Consider the following 22,735-nt stretch of genomic DNA (forward strand, 5'->3'; position numbering starts at 1 on the left):
TCATTTCAACCCTGAGCTACAAATATTCTCCCTTATTGGTACACACATTCTACTTAACTGTACCATTGTTAGATCAGAATCTTTCCTCAGATTCTATCCATTCAAACATACTCTTGAAGTGTACCAAAGTAGATTTCTCAATTACTGAGGAGGGAAGTTGAATGAGTGGCAGTAACCCAATGCTGACATAGGACAGAGATTGACAATAGAAATTAGATGCCCACATAATTTTCTGCTGATACAAAAATCGGTGGATGGAGCTTCAATTCAACTATTAAAAAGATCCTGTGATATGGCAGAAATTAATCCTCAATGCTTTCATATAGCTTGTTAAGAAAAATATCAAAAATATTATAGTTCAGATGGCACCCTCCAATCTAAGGTGTTTAACTACTAGAGATTTATAGCATTTTCACACCATTGGCCAGACATTGCTGAAGTAATACAAAGCCTGACCTCATTCTGGTTATTTTAGCAAAAAGATGATTGAATCTTGTAGAAAAAATTGAAAATCATTAGTAGGGAAATGATCTAACTTTCTTCAGCCTCGCATACTTAGAAACAGAAGATAGCATTGCTTTTTATTAATATTTTTCAAGTCACTCCGGCTCACATCATACATGGCACTACAACTTATCTCACTTATTGGTGAGACCCCAAAGAATACTCTTACTCTTGAATTTGAGATATAAGTGCTCCAAACCCTATTCCACTCCAACAACCTATAGAACAGGGGTCTCCAACCTTGGCAACTTTGAGCCTGGTGACTTCAACTCCCAGAATTCCCCAGCCAGCTTTGCTTTGCTGGCTGGGGAATTCTGGGAGTTGAAGTCCACCAGGATCAAAGTTGCCAAGGTTGGAGAACCCTGCTACAGAACATACATACACATATGGAAGGGTGAGTAATGTCTAACTGTGATCTGTTCCTGCTTCATTTCTTTGCCATATGGAAATGCCTAAGTTTGCCTTGACGGAATTTTCCAACTTTCAAGAGAGAAAAAAATAGTGCCCAGTAGAGGCACACATTCATAAAAGTAGGCATTTTCCTTCAGTCTTTGACATTGTTGTCTTGTGAGCACTCATGCCTTATAGCAGGATTGCAGTGTCATTGCACAGAGCAGGACGGGCAATTAATCCCACATCAAAAGTTTTTGCTGCAACTACAAAAGTAAAAGAAATATGAATATTTACATCTTAGTCCAGATATATTTATATATATATAATAGAATATATATCATATTATTTATATATATAGATAATATCTATCTATCTATCTATCTATCTATCTATCTATCTATCTATCTATCTATCTATCTATCTATCTATAATAATCCAGAGATATTTCACGAGAAGAGTGCTCCACTCCTTTGCTTGCAATAGAATATTTTATGATACCAGGCTTGAAATTTTGGGCTTAGACAATTTAGAACCTCACCCGCCTTCGGTCTGACTTAAGCATAGAACATAAAATTATCTGCTACAATATCCTACCTGTCAATGACCTCTTCAGCTTCAACCACAACAATACATGAGCACACAATAGATACAAGCTTAAGGTAAACTGCTCCAAACTCAATTGCAGAAAATACGACTTCAGCAACAGAGTGGTCAATGCCTGGAATGCACTACCTGACTCTGTGGTTTCTTCCCCAAACCCCCAAAACTTTAATCTTAGACTGTCTACTGTTGACCTCACCCCATTCCTAAGACTGTTTATTCCTAAGACCCCATTCCCATTTATTCGTATCCATTTCATGTATTCATAATCATGTTTATACTTATATCTGTAATCTTATATATGCTTGACAAAATAAATTTTAAAAAATCTTGCAGTCTGGGGAACATGAGTTTGGGTAGAGAGAGAGCTCTCTGGAACTTGTAACATGGATTAGAGACCAAGGAAGTCCTTTATTATGACCTTGTCATGGGTTTTGCCAGGCATGCAAAAAATGTACGTAGGAGCATGGGCATCTTTTTCCAAGGTGGAGGTCAAATTGGATTGACTTTAACTGCCAGAATTCTGGGTGGAGACTTCATAATGGCTGGGAAATTCTGAAAATTGATGTCCACACATTCTAGATTTGTCAAGGTAGAGAAACATTAGTATAGAGCAAGGTTGTTCTACAACAACACTTTTAATGTTTTATTTTTTAAGTTTCCAATGTCTTTTGGGCTTTCCCAGTTTGACTCAAGTTTGAATATTTAAACATCCTCATGTGACACCTGGATTTTTAATTCTACTTATTATATAAACTAACAAAAATCAGAATGAGATTGTCTTATGGTATGAGCAATGTCTGGCTCTCAAAATCATCATAATTTATTAAACTTGTATACAAAAACAACTCTCAGCAGTTCACAACTGAACAAAGAAATAATAAAATCAATAAAAAACGGTAAATATATAAAAAGATTGGATTCATCTGCTTACAATACATATTGTTTAGCTTTCTTCAGATGATGAATCAGAATATACTTTCCAAGTCTTAAGTGCCACTTCTAAAATTCCTTTAAAAGTTTTTACTATAAAAATACTAGTGACAAATTTCATGGAAACTGCAACCTGTGTGTCTGGGGGAGGGGGAAATAGTTTTTCCTTCAAAAAAAAAAACAAAAAAAACCCCCCCAAATCATATATTACCTATAGCGTTGAGATCAACATGAAGTTCTTCAGAATGAATTCCACCCAAGTAATTTTCAGCGTGGACCGAGATGGAAAAAGTTTGGTTTTTCTGTAGTTGATTCAATGGAATGATAACTGAGCTACTGTTTGAGACAAATTCTTTGTTCTCTTCTGTGAATAAACTGCAAAGATCAAAGAAGAGTTTAAATAAAAACGTAGCTAGTTAAATATTTGAATATGTAATTAAAACAAGATCTGTAAATAGTGTTCTAGTAAAGTCATTGTTATTAGGGGTCACCATGTTTTCCCCCACATGGTGTTAAGCATAATCCAACCATTGGTAATTTTGTTTAAATTCCACTGCTTTCAAAGGGGACCTAACTTTGTAATACAATACAATCCTATAAAATTTCAGCACAGCAAAACTTATCATTTCCAAGGCAGTGTTGTTCATCAAAAAGAGAAAACAATCTGTAATTTTTTTAAAAAGCAGAAAAATACTTAATTCTTATCCTGCCAGATAGTTTTTCCATGAATTTTCTTTCTTTGGCCATTAAGGGTTTTTTCCCTGAGAAAGTACATAGAACTTAAAACAACTGTTCATTTTTTCTGCCTAAATTTCAAACTAGAGTTATAAATGTAGAGAGGGGCCAATAACCTATTTTAGGGATATTCCTGAGAGTTTACTAAACAAATTACGTTTGTTTACTTTTTCTCCTTTGAGTTAAAACCATTCTTCACTGCTATTTATCACCCTTTTTACCTCCCAAACCCACAGAAGACCTGCAATTTTTCTCACTTCAGTTAACCTTGAAATTAAAATAGTCAAAGAATATGGTGAGTCAACTTATGTTTTCATTTAAACAACCAACAGGAGATTGCAAAAATATAATATTCTCAATGTTCTGACTCCTAAACTTTTGTGAAACAACTCCCTTACTCTCTACGCCACGAAAACAGGTATTGTTAATACCTTCATCCAAATTTAGATTATATAAAGTGTATATTTATCTAGTGGTTTGCATAATATGCACTCTGAGGAGAAAGGAATAGGATTCTTGCTAATTTCAACTCCTCATATCTAGGTTACTATGCATCAAATAATAATTGCTAGGGACATAAACTATCAAATTAGCCTGAACTGGGAGCTGCATTTTAGATGGATTCTGAAAAGAAAAGTGTATTTGTCCGGTCATAGTTCAGAAACAAACATGTTCCTTCAAGCCATCATGCCACCCAGTGGTGGGTTGCTACCAGTTCGCCCTGGAAGCGGCGGTGGCAGGAAGTTCTGCCCACCCTCCTGGACGCTTCTGCACATGTGCATGCTCACGAGCGAACCGATAGCAATGGGTTTTGAAACCCACCCCTGATGCCACCTTTCCCTTTTAAGGCCTTGTGAATAGGATGCAATGTTGGTTGGCAACCAGGGAAACTAACTGAAGAAACAGATGCCACTAATGGTAATAATAAAAAGACATGTCAAAAGCTCTACTAAATTTTGGCATTGGCAATAGAAAACTTGCCCCCTTCCTCCAACTTCACTGCCCAGTCATAATGAAGGTATAATAGTACTGGTCATAGAGGCTCAGAGCTGCTTGAAAAACTGGTGGGGGGGAAAGGCTAGGTGGAATGGTAAAAGGATGATACTGCTGAAGCAACCTTATATTTCTACTATATAGAGAGCTCTCCAATGTGAAAGGCAGAACTGCCTCCAAACATAGAAGTAGGAAGAACATACTGAGATATAGTTTCTGCTGGAATGGGAATATCTGCTATGCATGGTGACCGGGGGTGGGATTCAGATGGTCCTGACTGGTTCGGGTATACTGGAAGTTCCACCGATCAGCTGAGAGAGAGCCAGTTTACTTTGACGATCCGATGGGCCTGCCCGCCCACCCCTGTAGTATAACCTACCTATATTTCTTTTGTTTTAAGCCCAGCTGATAGGCGCAGATAGGATTGCTGCACCTCAGCTGTTTTACTCACTCTGGATTCAGTAGAAGGTAACTTTTTCTTTTTTTTTGATTTTTTTTTCATTTTTTAAAACAAACAAACATAAAAGCATCTTCAATCCAATTACAGTGTGTTGGTGGACTGGTTACAAATCTTTTGTACAATTTCAACGTATACATCTCTTTAATTTATCTAGTCTTGCTATACATCCTTCTGATATCTATCCAAATAGCTTAATCAGTTCATCCTTTACTTAACCAATGGCTATAACATTTCATTCTCTCATTTCATATAAGTTTCCCCAAGTTAGTATTTTGTCTAATTACATCATTCATTCCATCACTATATATCAGCTTAATTCAATATTTTCCTTTATAATAATCTTTCTCAAATTTTTTCTAGCATATTCTTCCTTCTAGCCATTGATAAAATAAATCTCATATCTTATAGTATTGTTTATCTTCCTGTTCTCTAATTTCAAATGTCAATTTACTTATTTCTAGAACAAGGTAACTTTCGATAGTAATGTGCATGTGCGCAGTGCATGTGCAGCGAATCAGTTGCTACAACCGGTGAATCTCACCACTGATGTTGACCCCTTTCCATCTTGACTGTGTACAGTCAAAATTAAGGAGATGGCAGCACTGGAAATCTTTCTGAATGTCAATCAATAGAATAGCCGCCTCCTTTTTTATTTCATTTCCTCTGTGTGTTCTTTAACCAGGTACTGATTTTTATCTCTCTCATTCTCACCATAATTCTTAAACCATAAGAAGGCAGTGGAAATCCAACTTGAGCAATATCCTTTATTTTGGCTTCTATTTGTATGGAAATCAGAGGTGGTATTCAGCAGGTTCTGACCAGTTCTGGAGAAGCGGTAGCAGAAATTTTGAGTCATTCGGAAAACCGATAGTAAAAATTCTGATTGGCCCCATCCCCATCTATTCTCTGCCTCCCGAGTCCCAGCTGATCGGGAGGAAATGGGGTTTTGCAGTAACCTTCCCCTGCCATGCCCAACAAGCCACGCCCAAAGAACTGGTAGTAAAAAAAATTGAATCCCATGTATATATACCCACATACACAAACATATCTGACAGAGAAACATCACAGTCTAGTCTGAATATATACATATACGTGGCAAAAAAAAAAAAAAGACTCCTGCAAATTTACAAGATGGATGGCGTAAAGGATAAACCTGTTACAGAATCTAGTAGTCCTACTGTAAATACTTTGAAACCTCCTCCTAGAGGGGAGCAACCGAAACAGACTGTGAAGTGGGTATCTGGGGTCTCTAACAATGCTTTCAGCTCTAAGCACATAGTGCTTATAAATAGTATCCTGAATAATAGGAAGTGAGCTTCCTATAATCATCTCAGCTGTCTTTACCACTCTATATGGATCGTCTATCTGAGGCATTGCTACTACCAAACCAAACAGGGAAGCAGTTTGTTAAAATGCTCTCAATTGTGCCTCTGTAAAAAGTGGCCATGACAAAAGGCTCTTCTCCTCCGTTGCAGGAAATGCAAATGCTGGTTTGCACACTTCATTAAAGATAACGTATGAAGAGACTAAGTCAGATTGTCAGTTATCTGCACCCCCAGATGTTTAAAACTGTTGACCATATCCACAGCTGTGGCCTTGATACAAAGGGGAGTATGCTTATGCTGGTTCTTTCTAAATTAACCTCTTTTGTTTTATTAACATTCAAAACCAAGTTATTTTTATTACACTGGTCCACCAAAGCCTTCCCCTCCTCCCTATAAGAATCTTCATTGTTGTCCCAGATACGACCTACCACTGCTGTGTTATCCCCATACTTCACAATATGATTCATAGCAGACTTGGCACAGCAGTCATGAATCGAACAGTAATGGACTTAAGACACAGCCCTGTGGGGGAATCTGTACTCAGGGAGATGGAATTGGAAACTTTTCTTCCAACTTGTACAAACGGGCATATCAATAAGGAAATCCAGTGACATAAAGAAGTACTAAAACCTAATAGGCCTAGTTTGTTCACCAAATGGTGAGGAATGAGTGTGTTGAATGCTGAACTTAATTTTTTCAACTGTGGTAGGAATAAACTTCAAAAATATGAAATATGAAAATATGAATTCAAAAACATTGATTCTCAAAACTGAATTAATGTAAGGTACTGTATGTAATTATCCCTTTAGACAATTTATTTCTCCAGATGTCAACATTTATGGGTCAAGAATAAACTTCAAAAAATACAAAATCTGAAAATATTATTATTAATTTCATATCAAGGTCCAATAAATATAAAATATTTTTATTGTTGTTGGAAAAGGTGCAAACTAAGAACCTATTGCAGTTTTAAGACCTTTTAAAAGTTCCTTTGAGATGAATTCTTATCACATGGAATTCAACATCTGGTCAAATAAAATGGATTACATTGCTGGTATAGAAGGCTCATTATTCAGCATTAGAAAGATAAACATATGGGCCCAGCTATCAAATATAGAATTAGTGCTACCAGCAATGTATGAATCAATAGCTGATTTATATAGATTAGGTAAGCTGATTATAACAAATGATAAGTTTCATTGATTGAAATTGGAATATTGCATTCAGTTTTGATTGCCACAATGTAAAAAAGATGCTGAGACTCTAGAAAGAGTGCAGAGAAGAGCAACAAAGATGATTAGGGGACTGGAAGCTAAAACATATGAAGAACGGTTGCAGGAACTGGGTATGTCTACTTTAATAAAAAGAAGGACTAGGGGAGACATGATAGCAGTGTTCCAATATCTCAGGGGTTGCCACAAAGAAGAGGGAGTCGGGCTGTTCTCCAAAGCACCTGAGGGTAGAACAAGAAGCAATGGGTGGAAACTGATCAAAGAAAGAAGCAACTTAGAACTAAGGAGAAATTTCCTGACAATTAGAACAATTAATAAGTGGAACGACTTGCCTACAGAAAGTATGAATGCTCCAACACTGGAAATTTTTAAGACGATGTTGGATAACCATCTGACTGAGATGGTGTAGGGTTTCCTGCCTGGGCGGGGGGTTGGACTAGAAGGCCTCTAAGGTCCCTTCCAACTCTGTTGTTATTATTAAATGTTTATTTTACTTTTATGCATGTATGTACATCTGTGAATATACTCTTTCTCTGTTTTTTTCTTCTTATTTTAGTTTTTTCTTTTTTTCTTTATAGCAATAGCTTTAGCATTTAGGCTTAAATACCTCCCCATAGTGCTTTACAGCAAACCCTGGGTGCTTTATTTTACAATGTCACATTATTCGCATATTGTCCCCAACAATCTGGGTCCTTCATTTCATTGACCTTGGAAGGATGAAAAGCTGAGTCAACCTAGAGCCCCATTAGGATTGAACTTCAGGCTGTTAGCAGAGTTTGCCCACAATACTGTACTTTAACCACTGCGCCACCCTAATTTCAGTTACTCTTTTCTGCATACAGTTAATAAAGGCAGAAAAAAGTCAGCTTGCACAATATACAAACCAATCAAGTTATTATTATTATTATATTATAATATTATAATATTATATATATATAATAATATTATATATATATATAATATATTATTATATTATAAGTTATTATTAGAAGATAAACTTCTCCTTAAACTAACATCCTATGGCATCTCAGGACCCCTCCACAAATGGATATCTGCTTTTCTGTCTAACAGACAACAAGTGGTCAAAATTGGCAATGCTTTATCAAATCCTGTTCCTGTCAAGAGTGGCGTTCCTCAAGGCAGCGTCCTTGGACCAACACTCTTTATTCTATACATTAATGATCTTTGTGACCATATCTCAAGTAATTGTGTTCTCTTTGCTGACGATGTCAAACTATTTAACACCACAGACAACACTTCTATCATTCAAAACGACCTTGACCATCTAACCGCTTGGTCTAAAAATTGGCAGCTCCAAATTTCAACCAGCAAATGCTCAGTCTTACATATAGAAAAAAAGAACCCTAAAACTAAGTACATACTAGATGGACATTACCTTACAGACGACCCCCATCCCGTTAAAGACCTTGGAGTTTTCATGTCAAATGATCTAAGTGCCAAAGCCCACTGCAACTACATAGCAAAAAAGCTCTAAGAGTTGTAAACCTAATTTTATGTAGCTTCTTTTCCAAAATCACCACACTACTAACCAGAGCATATAAAACATTTGCTAGACCAATTCTAGAATACAGCTCACCTGTTTGGAACCCTCACCACATCTCTGACATCAATACAATTGAACGTGTCCAGAAATATTTTACAAGAAGAGTTCTCCATTCCTCTGAAAACAACAAAATACCTTATCCCACCAGACTTGAAATCCTAGGCTTAGAAAACTTGGAACTCCGTCGCCTTCGACAAGACCTAAGTTTAACTCACAGAATCATCTATTGTAATGTCCTTCCTGTCAAAGACTACTTCAGCTTTAATTGCAATAATACAAGGGCAACCAATAGATTTAAATTTAATGTAAACCGCTTTAATCTAGATTGCAGAAAATATGACTTCTGCAACAGAATCATCAGTGCTTGGAATACTTTACCTGACTCTGTGGTCTCTTCCCATAATCCTAAAAGCTTTAACCAAAAACTTTCTACTATTGACCTCACCCCATTCCTAAGAGGACCATAAGGGGCGTGCATAAGCGCACAAACGTGCCTACCGTTCCTGTCCTGTTGTTTTTCTTTTCTTCTTCCTATATATGTTTATATGTGTATATACTATATAATCTTTTTGTATGATGTTGTGACAAATAAATAAATAAAATAAATAAAATAAAATTTTGGCACCTCAGAGAGACAACCTCACAATGTTGCTGCCTTTTTCTAGGCATCCAAAACCAGGTGTCTGCATGGCTATCTTACTTTGCCCAATTAATCAGTGGAACAACTTGGTTCCAGAAGCTGTGGATGCTCCAATATTGGAAGTTTTTAAAGAAGAGATTGGACAACCATTTGTCCAGAATGCTATAGGGCTTCCTGCCTGAGCCGGGGGTTGGACACAGGGGTGAAATCTACCTACCTTCCTTATCAGCTTGGAGTGCATGCACCACGTCACATGCATGCGCAGACCTTCTGCGCATGCGCAAAACCTTCTGCACATGCGCAGAAGGTAAAAAACACATTATTTCCTGGTTAAAACCTGGAAGTAATGACACCTGGGTGGGCAGGTGGAGCTTTGCTCCGCCATTGCTACCAGATCGCCGAACTACCAGCTGCAATTGCTACTGGATCGCGCGATCTGGTCCAATCAGGTAGCATTTCACCCCTGGTTGGACTAGAACCATGATGCCGTACCTACGGCACGCGTGCCACAGGTGGCACGTGGAACCATATCGGTGGGCACGCGAGTGTTGCCCTAGTTCAGCTCTGGTGCGCATGTGCACAGTGGCCAGCTGTTTTTTGGGCCTTTCAGGTCCACTGGAAGTTGGGAAAAAAGCTGTTTCCGGCCTCCAGGGGGTGGGGGGTGGAAGACCATTTTCGCCTTCCTCAGCCTCCAAGAAAGCCTCTGGAGCCTGAAGAGGATGAAAAGCAGGCCTAACGGGCCCACCATGCCATCGCGTGCCAAAAGCATGGAGTGTGTGTGGGGATCGCACGCTCATGCGCAGGGGCTGGGGTGCATTGAATTATGGGTGTGAGCACACATGCGCGCAACCCTCCCGCACTCCCCCTGCTTTTGGCACGCGACGGCAAAGAGGTTCGCATCACTGGACTAGAAGATCTCCAAAGTCGCTTCCAACTCTGTTTTTGTTATTTATTCAATAGTGGAATTAGACCTATAGTCAGGATAACTTGCCCGAGAGCTTCCACACCTAGAATAGGTCTCATGGGCATGGCACACAACAACTACCCCAGTTAGCCTAGCCAGTGGCTACATTGCAACCATTATGAGAACTGTAGCCAAATACATATGAAGAGAACTGGAAGAAAGCTGCTGCTATAAATTGCCTTGTTCTCAGGAAATTTTAAAAAAACCCATAAACTTGGGAGGTGCTGCATCTCATGAGTGGTGCCAAGTCATAGGCAATTATTTTGTTATTACCTTAAACTAGAATTAAAGATAGGTTTTGTGACCTCTTTTTTTTGTTTTTGCAGAAAATGTAAGTGGGTCACGTTTTTCTTTTTCACTCATCGGAAAGTTTGGCATTAGTATGTTTGACCTTGGTTTGTGGCGCCGAGCAGGGAAACCACAGCAGTTACCATTCTTTCATATTTGTCAAAGTTTGGTTGAATTGGCAGCTAACCTAGTTTTAGGAGAAGACTTTACATGGCAGGTAAATATCTCACAAAGTCCCAACCCTGCTGTGGTTGAGTACTCTTTGCTTGTTTTAATAAAAACTGGACTCTGCATTTGTCAGCGGACGAGTGACAGTATGCTTAATTATATCCCGGCAATTACTTTTCCCCATAAAATTCTATCCCAAACCACTCTTCTCAAAAATTCCAGGTACAAATGTATGTTTGTATATATGTTTACATTAGAAACCGCCCCATTATGCAGCACTAGGGATTCGAACTGCTGAACTGCTGACCTTTCGATTGACAAGCTCAGCATCTTAGCCACTGAGTCATCGTGCCATTAATTAACAATTAACAATTAACATTTACTAATTAATAATTAATAAATTAACAATTAATAATTAACATGAACTTAATTAATTCAAAATAAAAGGACGTGACCAAAGTGAAAGATCTTGAAACAACCCTTAAAAACAGAAAGAAATCTGAGCACATTTCTGATATTATTCCATTGTTTTTTTTATGATTTATCAAGGGTGGCCAAAATCTTGGAGTTTGACAAAGGTTGCAGATTCTTTGTTTCTTGCCTGAGATCTTATAAGATCTCAGGCAAGAATATGTGAACTCCAGTGAAACTTCAGGTATTTTATTTTTATTTTGGTGTACCTATAACATTGTGCAAAATTGTGCAATCATGCCAATTATTTCTAAAAGATGCTAATGCCTGATATAAAATGTCTGGCATGGGATAAAGACTTTTCTTACCTATTCACATACAGAATGTAGTTAGTGTTTAAATGTGTTTTCTTTCCTGGTTTCCAAGTGCAGACCATATTATCTGATTGCTCAGGTTTAATGCAGGTTAAATTGGCTGGTTTGTCAGGCAGATCTACAAATCAAAGAGTTTGTAAAAGTATGCTAATTTAAAACATACCCAGAAAATATGTAATCATACCTCTCTCATTTCCTCATTATCTCCTTTGGCATTTTAAATGAATTTATTCAAAGTAACTTCAAGTCCCTTTTCGTCTCAGATGTGCCAATGAACATAATTGTTTCAGTTTGAATAAGATTCATTTAGAGACTTGCAATTTTCATCTTTAAATATAATTGATACGATAAATGATTTTACAATGCTTTGCATTTGTCACAAAATACTTTCTTGTCTAGCAATTAATTGTCCTAAAAACAGCATTTAGTTGCTTTGTGGCTAACATTTTTTCTAATTTTGTTGCTAAAATTGTATCAATACTGGTCTTTTCAGAAACGTGTCAAAAGTTTTTCCTAAAAACTGGTTTCCAGCATTGAGTGTCACCCCACTATCATTCTGACAATATAAACTATGTCCCCATGATTATAGTGTTGGCATAGTAGTAGTTTGATGATGCAATAAAATGCTATAAATCACCCATAAGGAAATGGCTATTAGCTCAGTCATTTTTCATCAGTGTCACCATTGTGTTGGGAAATGGAGTTAAAGTAAAAGTGGAGAATTTTCTTTCTGGCTCTTAACTATTTGTCTTAGCTATCTTTAATCAGTGACCAGGATTTCCCACTACTTCCCCAATGATTATATATATAAAACAAAACTACTAGATGACATTTACAATCAATCCCAATTAATGTGAAACTGCTGTCAATAACATTTGTACCTATTGTATAATTAGCAACATGGACTAAAATTTATTGTTGGCAATGCTTGTTTACCATTACTTCAGAAATAAACCTGGAATCTTTAACTCGTCTACCTGGGAGCATATCATGTAAATTATTTGGACTTTGCATGTTTCGGATTGATGTGTCTGTCTTACTGATCTTGGTGACATTTACTTCAAAGTAGATGTGATTAAGAGTGCAACATGTACATATTTACTCAGGATTAAGACCGATTCATTTTGCTCCACACAGCTTGGCTTGCTCCCTTAGTTTAGATCGAGATGTCTTCAAACTTGGCAGTTTCAAGACTTGTGGACTTCAACTCCCAGAAATCTCTAGCCAGCTATGCTGGCTAGAGAATTTTGGAAGTTAAAGTCCACAAGTCTTGAAGCTGCCAAGTTTGAAGATCTCTGGTTTAGATAATGCTTAGACTACAAACCAAGCTATAAGCCCTCCTGAAAATGGATTATTTAAAGCAAAAAACAAAAACATAAGTACCACCCCAAAAACTTACCTTTAAATAACTGACTATCCCAAATTAATTAAGATGTCCTAGGACAGCATAGCTCATGCTGCATAGCCATGATACTTACATCCCATGCAAAATTGTGTTCCACAGATCAGTCGGCTTTTAGAACTTTTGAGAAAGCATGAAACTGTAGAGAAGGGCTCATTATAATTCTGAAGGTTGAGCTGAACTGTAGTTTGGTTTATAACTGACAGGAGTGTATCCTCAACATCGGCGTTATTTAAGCTCAGAGATAGTTTCCCTTTCTGACAGTTTTCCATGCAATGACAATTTATAGAAACATTTTGGCCCATTTGAATGATTGGGGCTGGTTCTATCCATACATGCCCAGAACACATTATGACACCTGAAAAGAAGAAGAAGAAGAAGAGGAGGAGGGAGGATTACTAGGAATACCTTAGCAATTCATTACAGGTTTTGGGTTTCTTAACCTTGCTGGGGAAACACCAAGAGCGCACAGTATGGGGCTAGTTATTGTCCTGAAAGCCCTTCCCTGCCTTTCAATGAATTGTTAATGTTGCTTGTCTCTTTTAAAATTTATATATTGTTTTATGGTTTTTAATATTTTATTTTGTACACTGCCCAGAGTCTCTCTATGAGGGAGAGAGGCGATTTTAAAATGTCATAAAAATAAATAAATAAATGATATTTCAAAGGTGTTTACCTTAATTCATTCTAGGAATTAAAATAATACTGGAAGAGGTTGGCATTTTGCTTGACAAAAGGCTGGTTCTTTTTTAACTAACTAACTAACTAACTAACTAACTAACTAACTAACCAAATGAACAAATAAATATAATAAAGGGGTATTTAAATGTAAGAGTAAGATGGAGCAGGACACCAGTGTATATGAAGGAAATAACTTATGGGTACATTGCATCCTAGGAACCAAGCTGGGTATCCAAGTGTAGTAAAATTTAGGTAGTAAAATACTGATTGGCTGGGATTAGGAAAATGCAGGATCCTAATTCCTTCCCAGCAGGGAAAGGATTGGCTGGGATTAGGAACATGCATACTGATTGGCTAGGATTAGGAACACACATGTTCCCTAATGCCTTCCCTGTGTACAGCATGGCTTTCTTCTGAAAGCCTTCTGAAAACAAAGTCAGTGGGAAGCCAGATTCATGTAACAACTGTGTTACTGAATTAATAAGTGCAGTGATTCACTTAATAATTGTGGGAAAGGAAGGTCGGAAAAAGGGGCAAAACTCATTTAACAACTGTCTTGCTTAGCAATAGAAATGTTGGGCTCAGTTGTGGTCGTAAGTCAAGAACTATCTGTATAGTTTAGTTTCTCCCAATGCCTATAAGGATATAATACTTACCTGGCTTTTTAGCTAAGCACCGATGAGAAAGAAGGCTTTGAGGGATCTTAGAGAAAAGTAAGTTTAAAACCAACAATACTTTAGATATTGCCATGATCTGGAAGATGTTGGACAATTGTCAAAAGGCATTGTCTAAAAGAAAAAACAACAATATGATTTTCTCTACCAATATTTCTTTAAAAAATGTTTAACATAATCCTACCAGAATGATGATTGGGGAATATGAAACAACGGGAAGGACAAATTTAGCTTAATAAATTCCTTGATTCTGTTTTGAACTCTCTATTTAGCTTCCTGTATTTCTCCTTAACGAAAATCAAGACCAGTGTTGGTTTATTACTATGATATTTTTGAACCACTTTTGAGCACAGCAAACAATGATTCAAACATTTCATTCTGCTTGTCAGCAGCTATAAAAAGATATTACTATTTTAGGTTAAGCTGATATTTTTTTTATTTTAAGATAAATATCAAAGATGCTATGAGATTAGGAGTTTCTAGGCAAGGCAGTTATTAAGCAATTTCCCAGGCTGATATACAGATTTTACAAAGATGCTAATATCATCCTAAAGAAATTCAAAATAAGGAAGAATGACATTCTTGAGTGTACACAAATTTAACAAAATAAAAAGTTGCAACTTAAAAAAAAAAAGATTAAGAGGTAAATTGTTACGGTTCTTCAAAATCAGAATCTCTTGAAATAATCAGAATATTTGATTTGGCATATCTGAACCAGTATTGAACCAACATGGCCATAAGCTTGTTCTGGAAAGCATGGTTCATAAAAGGGCACATTTAAGTACTTCTAAGACCACCATTAGAACAAAGATGGCTGGTCTGAGCACATAACCACCCGAACTATGTATATCAGACAGTATATCAGCCACTACTACCAGGAGAAGGACTTCACTTCTCATGTTCAAATTACTCCTCAGATGATTTTGGTCCCTCCAAAAGAGAATTTGCTTTTTTTCACAGCACCCATGCACAAGGGCGACAGGTATCTTACAATACAATAAAAATTCCTTTCCTGACCCTCAATTTCTTATCATTTCCATTTATTTTTTTTCCCTGTGGCTCTAGTCTATTTTTCTTTGCAACTCTTTCCATGGATGCAGCTGCCCAGGAGAAGCAAACATTGACCAAAAGCCATTAGCAATAGACTAGCTATGAGCAGAGCAATAGACAACTTGGTTTGGGGATGGGTGTTTTTGAGCAACTGTGTTGAAGTGGGATTTCTATATCCATTTGAAGCAAGGAGTTCATGCAGTTGCAAAACTCAGGTTCTTTTCTATTGTTTGATCATGAGGGGCCCCATCAAAATTAGGTCCTTTGTCTAATAATCCCTTCAGTGAGCAGCTCATGGTTTCCTTCTGCTTCATCAGCGGTTTAGGTATGTAGTGAAAAGGAAGCTGGGGGGCAGAGACTGAATTAGGTAAGCCATTTGTGGACTAGGTGTACAGCTACTGCAACCAAATTACTAGCTGACATGCCTCCACCACCCCTCAACCCTGGGCAACAAGGTTGTGTAGTGAGCAACTTTTGTTAAAATCTTTTTGAAGTAAAACAAACTTACAAATTTACTCTTGCTGACATGTTTACTGATTTTTGATAGACATTTATTTTAGAATAGAATAGAATAGAATAGAAATTTTTATTGGCCAAGTGTGATTGGACACACAAGGAATTTGTCTTGGTGCATATACTCTCAGTGTACATAAAAGAAAAGATACCTTCATCAAGGTACAACACTTACAACACAAATGATGGTCAATATATCAATATAAATCATAAGGATTACCAGCAACAAAGTAAACCTAAGATGATTCTGAGGGGTCCTTGGTGCTTTCTGAGCTTGGCTGTTTTCTTGTAGACATTTCAATATCCAAACAGTGCACTGATGATGTTACCTAGTTTGGTGATGAAACATCCCCCCCCCAAAATCCCCTAAGCTCAGAGAGCACCAAGGACCCCTCATTTCAACCCTGAGGTACAAATCAGAGGTGGATTTCAGCAGGTTCTGACCAGTTCTGGAGAACTGGTAGAGGATATTTTGAGTAGTTCGGAGAACCGGTAGTAAAAATTCTGACTGGCCCCTCCCCCATCAATTCTCTGCCTCCCGAGTCCCAGCAGATCAGGAGGAAATGGGGATTTTGCAGTATCCTTCCCCTGGAGTGGGGTAAGAACAGAGATTTTACAGTATCCTTCTCCTGTCACACCCACCAAGCCACGCTCACCAAGCCACACCCACAGAACCGGTAGTAAAAAATGTTGAAACCCACCACTGGTACAAATATTCTCCTTTATTTGTAAGATGATACTTTTCTTATGTATTTCATTTTTCTTTACCTTTTTCTCTCCAGGAGCAAAATATGAGTGTCCTTCTTGCCAGTGGTGAAATCCCAATTTGTTTACTACCGGTTCTGTGGGCATGGCTTGGTGGGCGTAGTGTGGCTTGGTGGGTGTGTCAGGAAAAGGATACTGCAAAATCCCCATTCCCTCCCCACTCCTGGGGGAAGGATATTGCAAAATCTCCATTCCCACCCCACTCTGGGGCCAGCCAGAGGTGGTATTTGCCGGTTCTATGAACTACTCAAAATTTCTGCTACTGGTTCTCCATAACCTATCAGAACCTGCTGGATTTCACCCCTGCTTCTTGCCCTCTGATCTTAAATGTCCCTTGGGAGATAGGGCGGTATATAAATATGATTAAATAAATAAAATAAATAAATAAATCACTAACATCTATAGGTACATTTGATAAAAAAATGTGAATGGCCCAAAATAACTCAGAATGCGTCATAGTTTAGTGAAGATTTGAACCCGTTGTCCCCGATCCTAATCTGATGTAATAGCAGACTCTTCAGCAAAACCGCATATAGGTAATCCTCGTCTTACAATTTCAATTGAGCCCAAAATTTCTGTTCTTAAGCGAAACATTTGTTAAATGAGTTTTGCTACATTATATTACCTTCCTTGCCCCAGTTGTTAAGTTAGTAATACAGTTGCTAAGGGAATCCTATTGACTTTATTTGTCAGAAGGTTGCTAGAGGTGATCACATGACCCTGGACACTACAACCTTCATAAATATGAGTCAATTGCCAAGTGTCTGAATTTTGATCACATGACCATGAGGATGCTGCAAATGTGAAAAATGGTCAGAAGTCACTTTTTTCCAGTTTTGTTGTAACTTCAAATGGTCACTAAATGAACTGTTGTTAAGTCGAGGACTCCTCAATAGTTGTATTTTTATGATTTTTCTTAATTTATCCCAAAAAGGTATTAAGCAAAACTGAATGTAAATTGCAAGATCTTCCCCCCTCCTTGCCACAGTCTTGTTTTTAAAAACCTTGTTAGAATGGCTGCTTTACAGTTTACTGGTCCAAAGCCAATCTTAGGAAGTTGCTTCATCTTTTGATAAGAAAATTAACTTCTTTTCACATTGGAATAATGGAAGCAAGTTTATAGCTTGCTATTACCAGGATCTGATGTTTGGTGTTTTTTTACTTCTCTCTTTATCAAGTAGAACTAATCTATTGTCAGGATAATCATCTACACAGTTCGTCTTCTTGACAAAGAGTTTAGGCACCGCCCAACATTTTCTGCAGGGAAGACTAATGCAGAGTTCAGCTTCTTTGCAATTTGCTTATTCTTATTTTAATACGTTTTTGTTTAATATGCTTGACCCCCTTCCCTTGATGGCTAGATAGCTAAATAACTTTCATTATTGTCATTTTTGCATTTCTTCTTACATTTTTATTTTGTGTACTTGCTTATTTGCCAATCTTAATGGATCCCAATCCTTGCCATAACAATGTAATGCCCTGCCATGCATTGTGTTCTTTATGTAACTCTGTATTATGTGCTATGTAACTCTATTATTCTCATAGTAATCTATTACTATGTTAAACATCTTGTTCGTACAAGATGAGCCTAGATTTGAAATCGCCCCGTGTCCCAAAGACCTCTCCAGATGTTATCTAGGGAGGGAAATTTCCAATGAAAGTCAAAGATGAGCTGATCCCATGGATACTGCTCTCCCAAGCAGGTGAAAAATACTTCATTTTTGTTCTATTATCGTAGAGCCTTTTACAATTTAAGGAGAAAGGATTAGGTGCTTGGGGATACACAAAACAGTGGGATAAAGATTACTTAAATCACAGAGATAAAAGGGTCAGTGTCACCCAGTGGTGGGTTGTTACCGGTTCTCACCGGATGGGGCGAACCGGTAGCGGTGGCGGCCAGAGGCTCCGCCCACCCACCCAGATGCTTCTGCGCAAGCAAGCACGTACCCACAACCGAACTGGTAGCGATGAGTTTTGAAACCTGCCCCTGGTGTCACCAGAACAAGGAGTAAAGTTGGAGTTTCCAGGCTGCTGTACATATATTGTAAATTCCAGGGAGGAAAGGCTTTGAGCTCTCCCCCACCTCCCCACCCATTAATGCAAGATTTCCTTTTTCTGAAGGAACCGTTTTCTCTAATTCATTTGTTCACTTGGTTTGGAAATCATGCTGAAGAATTCCTGAAAATGAAAATTCTTTCTTTTTCTGTATGTTAGACTGTAGCTGAAGGTCTATTAGTTTAGTATTTTCTTTAGAGATCTGAATGCTTTGACTTGCCCTTTTAGCTTCCTTTTTTTTAAAATCAATATTCAGGTGGTTTTTTTTTCAAATTTCCATTTTGGAAATCAAACGTGACTGGCAATCCCCTAAATTTATCATTTTGGGCAACTGACTCAGTAGCATTTACTTCATGGTATAAGATGAGAGCAACTAGGATTCAGATAAGGATCTCTTCCTTTTAGTTGATTTCTTAGAAGATTTTTCTATGATACAAATGTGTTTTATGACAAAGACATAACATTTCATATCATTACAATAGTGTCAATAGCAAAACTATAACCACCTCCTCCTCCTCCTTGTCCTCCTCCTCCCAGTATTGTAGTAATAGTAATGATAATGGACGTTCATCTTAAAAACAATTAAACTGTACACTAACAATAGGTAGAAAAGAGACAGTCAGTCTGGTATAGTGGTTGTTTGTTTGTTTGTTTGTTTGTTTACATTTATACCCCGCCCTTCTCCGAAGACTCAGGGTGGCTTACAATGTATAAGGCAATAGTCTCATTCTATTTGTATATATTTTTTTACAAAGTCAACTTATTGCCCCCCCAACAATCTGGGTCCTCATTTTACCTACCTTATAAAGGGTGGAAGGCTGAGTCAACCTTGGGCCGGGCTCGAACCTGCAGTAATTGCAGGCTCTGTGTTCTAATAACAGGCTTCTCTACTTCCTGAGCTATCCCGGCCCCTAAAGTATAGTGGTTAAGGGAAGGGGGAAGGGGGAAGGGAAGAGAAGGAGAAGGGAAGGAAGGGGAAGGGGAGGGGAGGGGAAGCTCAATATAGAAAAATACTTTTTTACTCTTGTAAAAAAGGAAGAAACAACTTAAACCTGATTGTATTTATTATAGTTCTTGGTATATATAGGTATACAATCAATTTTATTATAAATACACTTTATTTATACTGAATAATATAACATATTATAAGAACTGGCACAATTCAAATAGATTCAGCAGTATCTGCAATCTGAAAAAGCAGACTTCACAGCTATGTACTTTTGCATGCCATATACTTTAGCTAGAGAATCAACATAGGAAGGAAAAGGCTGTAATCATGCAGCATCTGCTCAAAATGCTTCATAAAGATATTTTCAACACAAAAGAATAAAGGAACTAAACCAAATCTGTATTTTGGAAAAGCAACACGTCAGTTAAATACAGAAAATAGAAGATTTACATTAACTTTTTAAGAATGTAAATTAAACTTTCACCCCTTCTCATTTACTACTTATTTTGTCTCAAATTTTGAAAATAATCAAACAGAAATAAATTGCTCTAGAAGATTTGCAGACAGCTCCCCTCCATCCTTTTCTCCCTCCCTCCCTCTCCCTCTCTTTCTCTCTCCCTCTCCCTTTCCCTTTCCCCCCCTGTCTAGAAAAGAAGAATTCATAGTTTCATTGCATCAATTATTAGAATATATTTTTACCTTTTTCTTCATCCGGCCACGTGTCTCATTTCTGTGTTTGAACTTTATTTCACTACTAGCAGGTGCTGAATGAAAGTCTTATCTTATTGAAGTGCATGCCTTTTAGAATTCACTGCTAGAGGCACCAATAGAAAGAGAGGAGAAAAAAAGCTGCTTCTTAGTCATGACCTACTTGAGTAAGAACCTGTTAAGACTTTAGTGTTTCTTGTTTAAGAAATGTTTATTTTTTGAGTCACTCTGTGGGGAAACCCACAATTCTCAAATTTCTTCTGCTTTTCTCCCCACTTCTCTCATGTCCTCCAGGTCCTATCAGTTTAATCTGAATGAAGTTAGTTCTGTATTTATAGTACAGAACTGAATTAATAATTGATCTCTGAGAACTTGAAAACAAGGATTGGGTCAATTTGTTTGATCAGAATTACTGTATATATTTTTCTTTGCAATTTTAGTTAGTAGCAAAATAGCTAACATTGGCACAAAAAACAATCATTGTCAAGGTTACTTCCAAACAGCAACAAGAAAGCTCAGCTTTTTGCATAGCAAAGGAGATGTGTGTGTGTGTGTGTGTGTGTGTGTGTGTGTGTGTAAAGGTAAAAGTTCCCCTTGCACATACATGCTAATCGTTGCCAACTCTAGGGGGCGGGGCTCAACTCTGTTTGAAACTGAAGAGCCAGCGCTGTCCGAAGACGTCTCCGTGGTCATGTGGCCGGCATGACTCAACGCCAAAGGCACATGGAGCGCTGTTACCTTCCCACCAAAGGTGGTCCCTATTTTTTCTACTTGCATTTTTATGTGCTTTCGAAACTGCTAGGTTGGCAGAAGCTGGGACAAGTAACGGGAGCTCACCCTGTTACATGGCAGCACTAGGGATTCGAACCGCTGAGCTGCCAACCTTTCGATCGACAAGCTCAACGTCCTGAGCCATATATATATATATATATATATATATATATATATATATATATATATATATATATATATATATATATATATATTTTTCTTTGCAATTTTAGTTAGTAGCAAAATAGCTAACATTGGCACAAAAAACAATCATTGTCAAGGTTACTTCCAAACAGCAACAAGAAAGCTCAGCTTTTTGCATAGCAAAGGAGATGTGTGTGTGTGTGTGTGTGTGTGTGTGTGTGTAAGGTAAAGTTCCCTTGCACATACATGCTAATCGTTGCCAACTCTAGGAGGCGGGGCTCATCTCTGTTTGAAACTGAAGAGCCAGCGCTGTCCGAAGACATCTCCGTGGTCATGTGGCCGGCATGACTCAACGCCAAAGGCGCACAGAACGCTGTTACCTTCCCACCAAGGTGGTCCCTATTTTTTCTACTTGCATTTTTATGTTCTTTCGAAACTGCTAGGTTGGCAGAAGCTGGGACAAGTAACGGGAGCTCACCCTGTTACATGGCAGCACTAGGGATTCGAACCGCTGAGCTGCCAACCTTTCGATCGACAAGCTCAACGTCCTAGCCCCTGAGCCATATATATATATATATATATATATATATATATGTTTTCTGAGGTTTTCGCGGGTGTTTGTATGTAGGTCTTTGGTTATTCGGGTTTTCTCCCGCGTAAAATTGGAAGTGTCTTGGCGACGTTTCGACAAAGTCTCATTTGTCATCTTCAGGCTTCAGCTTCGTGCTTCTGGGAGCAATGTGTGATTGCAGCTGTTTCTTCCTTTTTAACTGCTAGTGGGGGTTTGAACTGATTGGGTGGGAGCTTGGCTGTGCTCTGATTGGCTGGGGGGTTTTTTGTGCTCTGATTGGCTGGGGGAGTGTCCTGTTTGGGTGGGGGCTTGGTTGTGCTCAGATTAGTCTGAGTTGCAGGGGGATTTGAGCTGGTGAGCTGCACTGCTGCTGTTTGGCACGACCACGAACACGAAGCCAAACACTAGGATGTTTAAAGTCACAGGACATGATATTGACTTTAAAAAGACCAGAACTATCGCCAAAACTGAACACTTTAACAACAGAATAATCAGAGAAGCCATCGAGATAGAAAAACGCCCACACAGCATGAACAAACGAGATGATACCTCCCGCCTACCAGCCATTTGGAAACCTGCCCTTATTGACAAACGTGTCCCTAACACGAGGAATGACACCAGACCCACACTCACGAGGTCCACACAGGATGTCACCACCACACATCCACCCAGAAAGCACACCCAAACCCACACTGATCAGGAAGCACGACCAAGGACCAGAAGCCAGACCGCAGCTGCAACATTAGCCATTTCAAACCCCTCCAATCCATACATGCAGCAGACTGACACCCACTACGAAGATGTAGCACGACCACGAACACGAAGCCAAACAGCAGCAGTGCAGCTCACCAGCTCAGATCCCCCTGCA

At 38.2% G+C, this 22,735-nt stretch overlaps 1 protein-coding gene across 5 annotated transcripts in view; it reads right to left on the reverse strand.

The window, feature by feature from the left end:
• IL23R (interleukin 23 receptor) overlaps positions 1 to 22,735 on the reverse strand; it is a 60,550-nt gene that overhangs the window by 30,368 nt on the left and 7,447 nt on the right. For 4 of the 5 annotated variants that reach the window (XM_058178955.1, XM_058178951.1, XM_058178954.1 and 1 more), the window contains 5 exons: positions 20,373 to 20,487; positions 14,324 to 14,455; positions 13,063 to 13,344; positions 11,579 to 11,702; positions 2,642 to 2,805 (listed from right to left, as the gene is read on the reverse strand). In XM_058178955.1, coding sequence (XP_058034938.1) covers positions 2,642 to 2,805; positions 11,579 to 11,702; positions 13,063 to 13,344; positions 14,324 to 14,417 — 664 coding nt within the window. In that variant the 5' untranslated portion in view covers positions 14,418 to 14,455; positions 20,373 to 20,487. Of the gene's footprint in view, positions 1 to 2,641; positions 2,806 to 11,578; positions 11,703 to 13,062; positions 13,345 to 14,323; positions 14,456 to 19,524; positions 19,636 to 20,372; positions 20,488 to 22,735 lie in introns of all 5 variants that reach the window. The other variant, XM_058178952.1, reaches the window with a different exon arrangement.

The sequence above is a fragment of the Ahaetulla prasina genome, chromosome 3, assembly GCF_028640845.1.
Source record: "Ahaetulla prasina isolate Xishuangbanna chromosome 3, ASM2864084v1, whole genome shotgun sequence".
Lineage (NCBI taxonomy): Eukaryota > Metazoa > Chordata > Lepidosauria > Squamata > Colubridae > Ahaetulla > Ahaetulla prasina.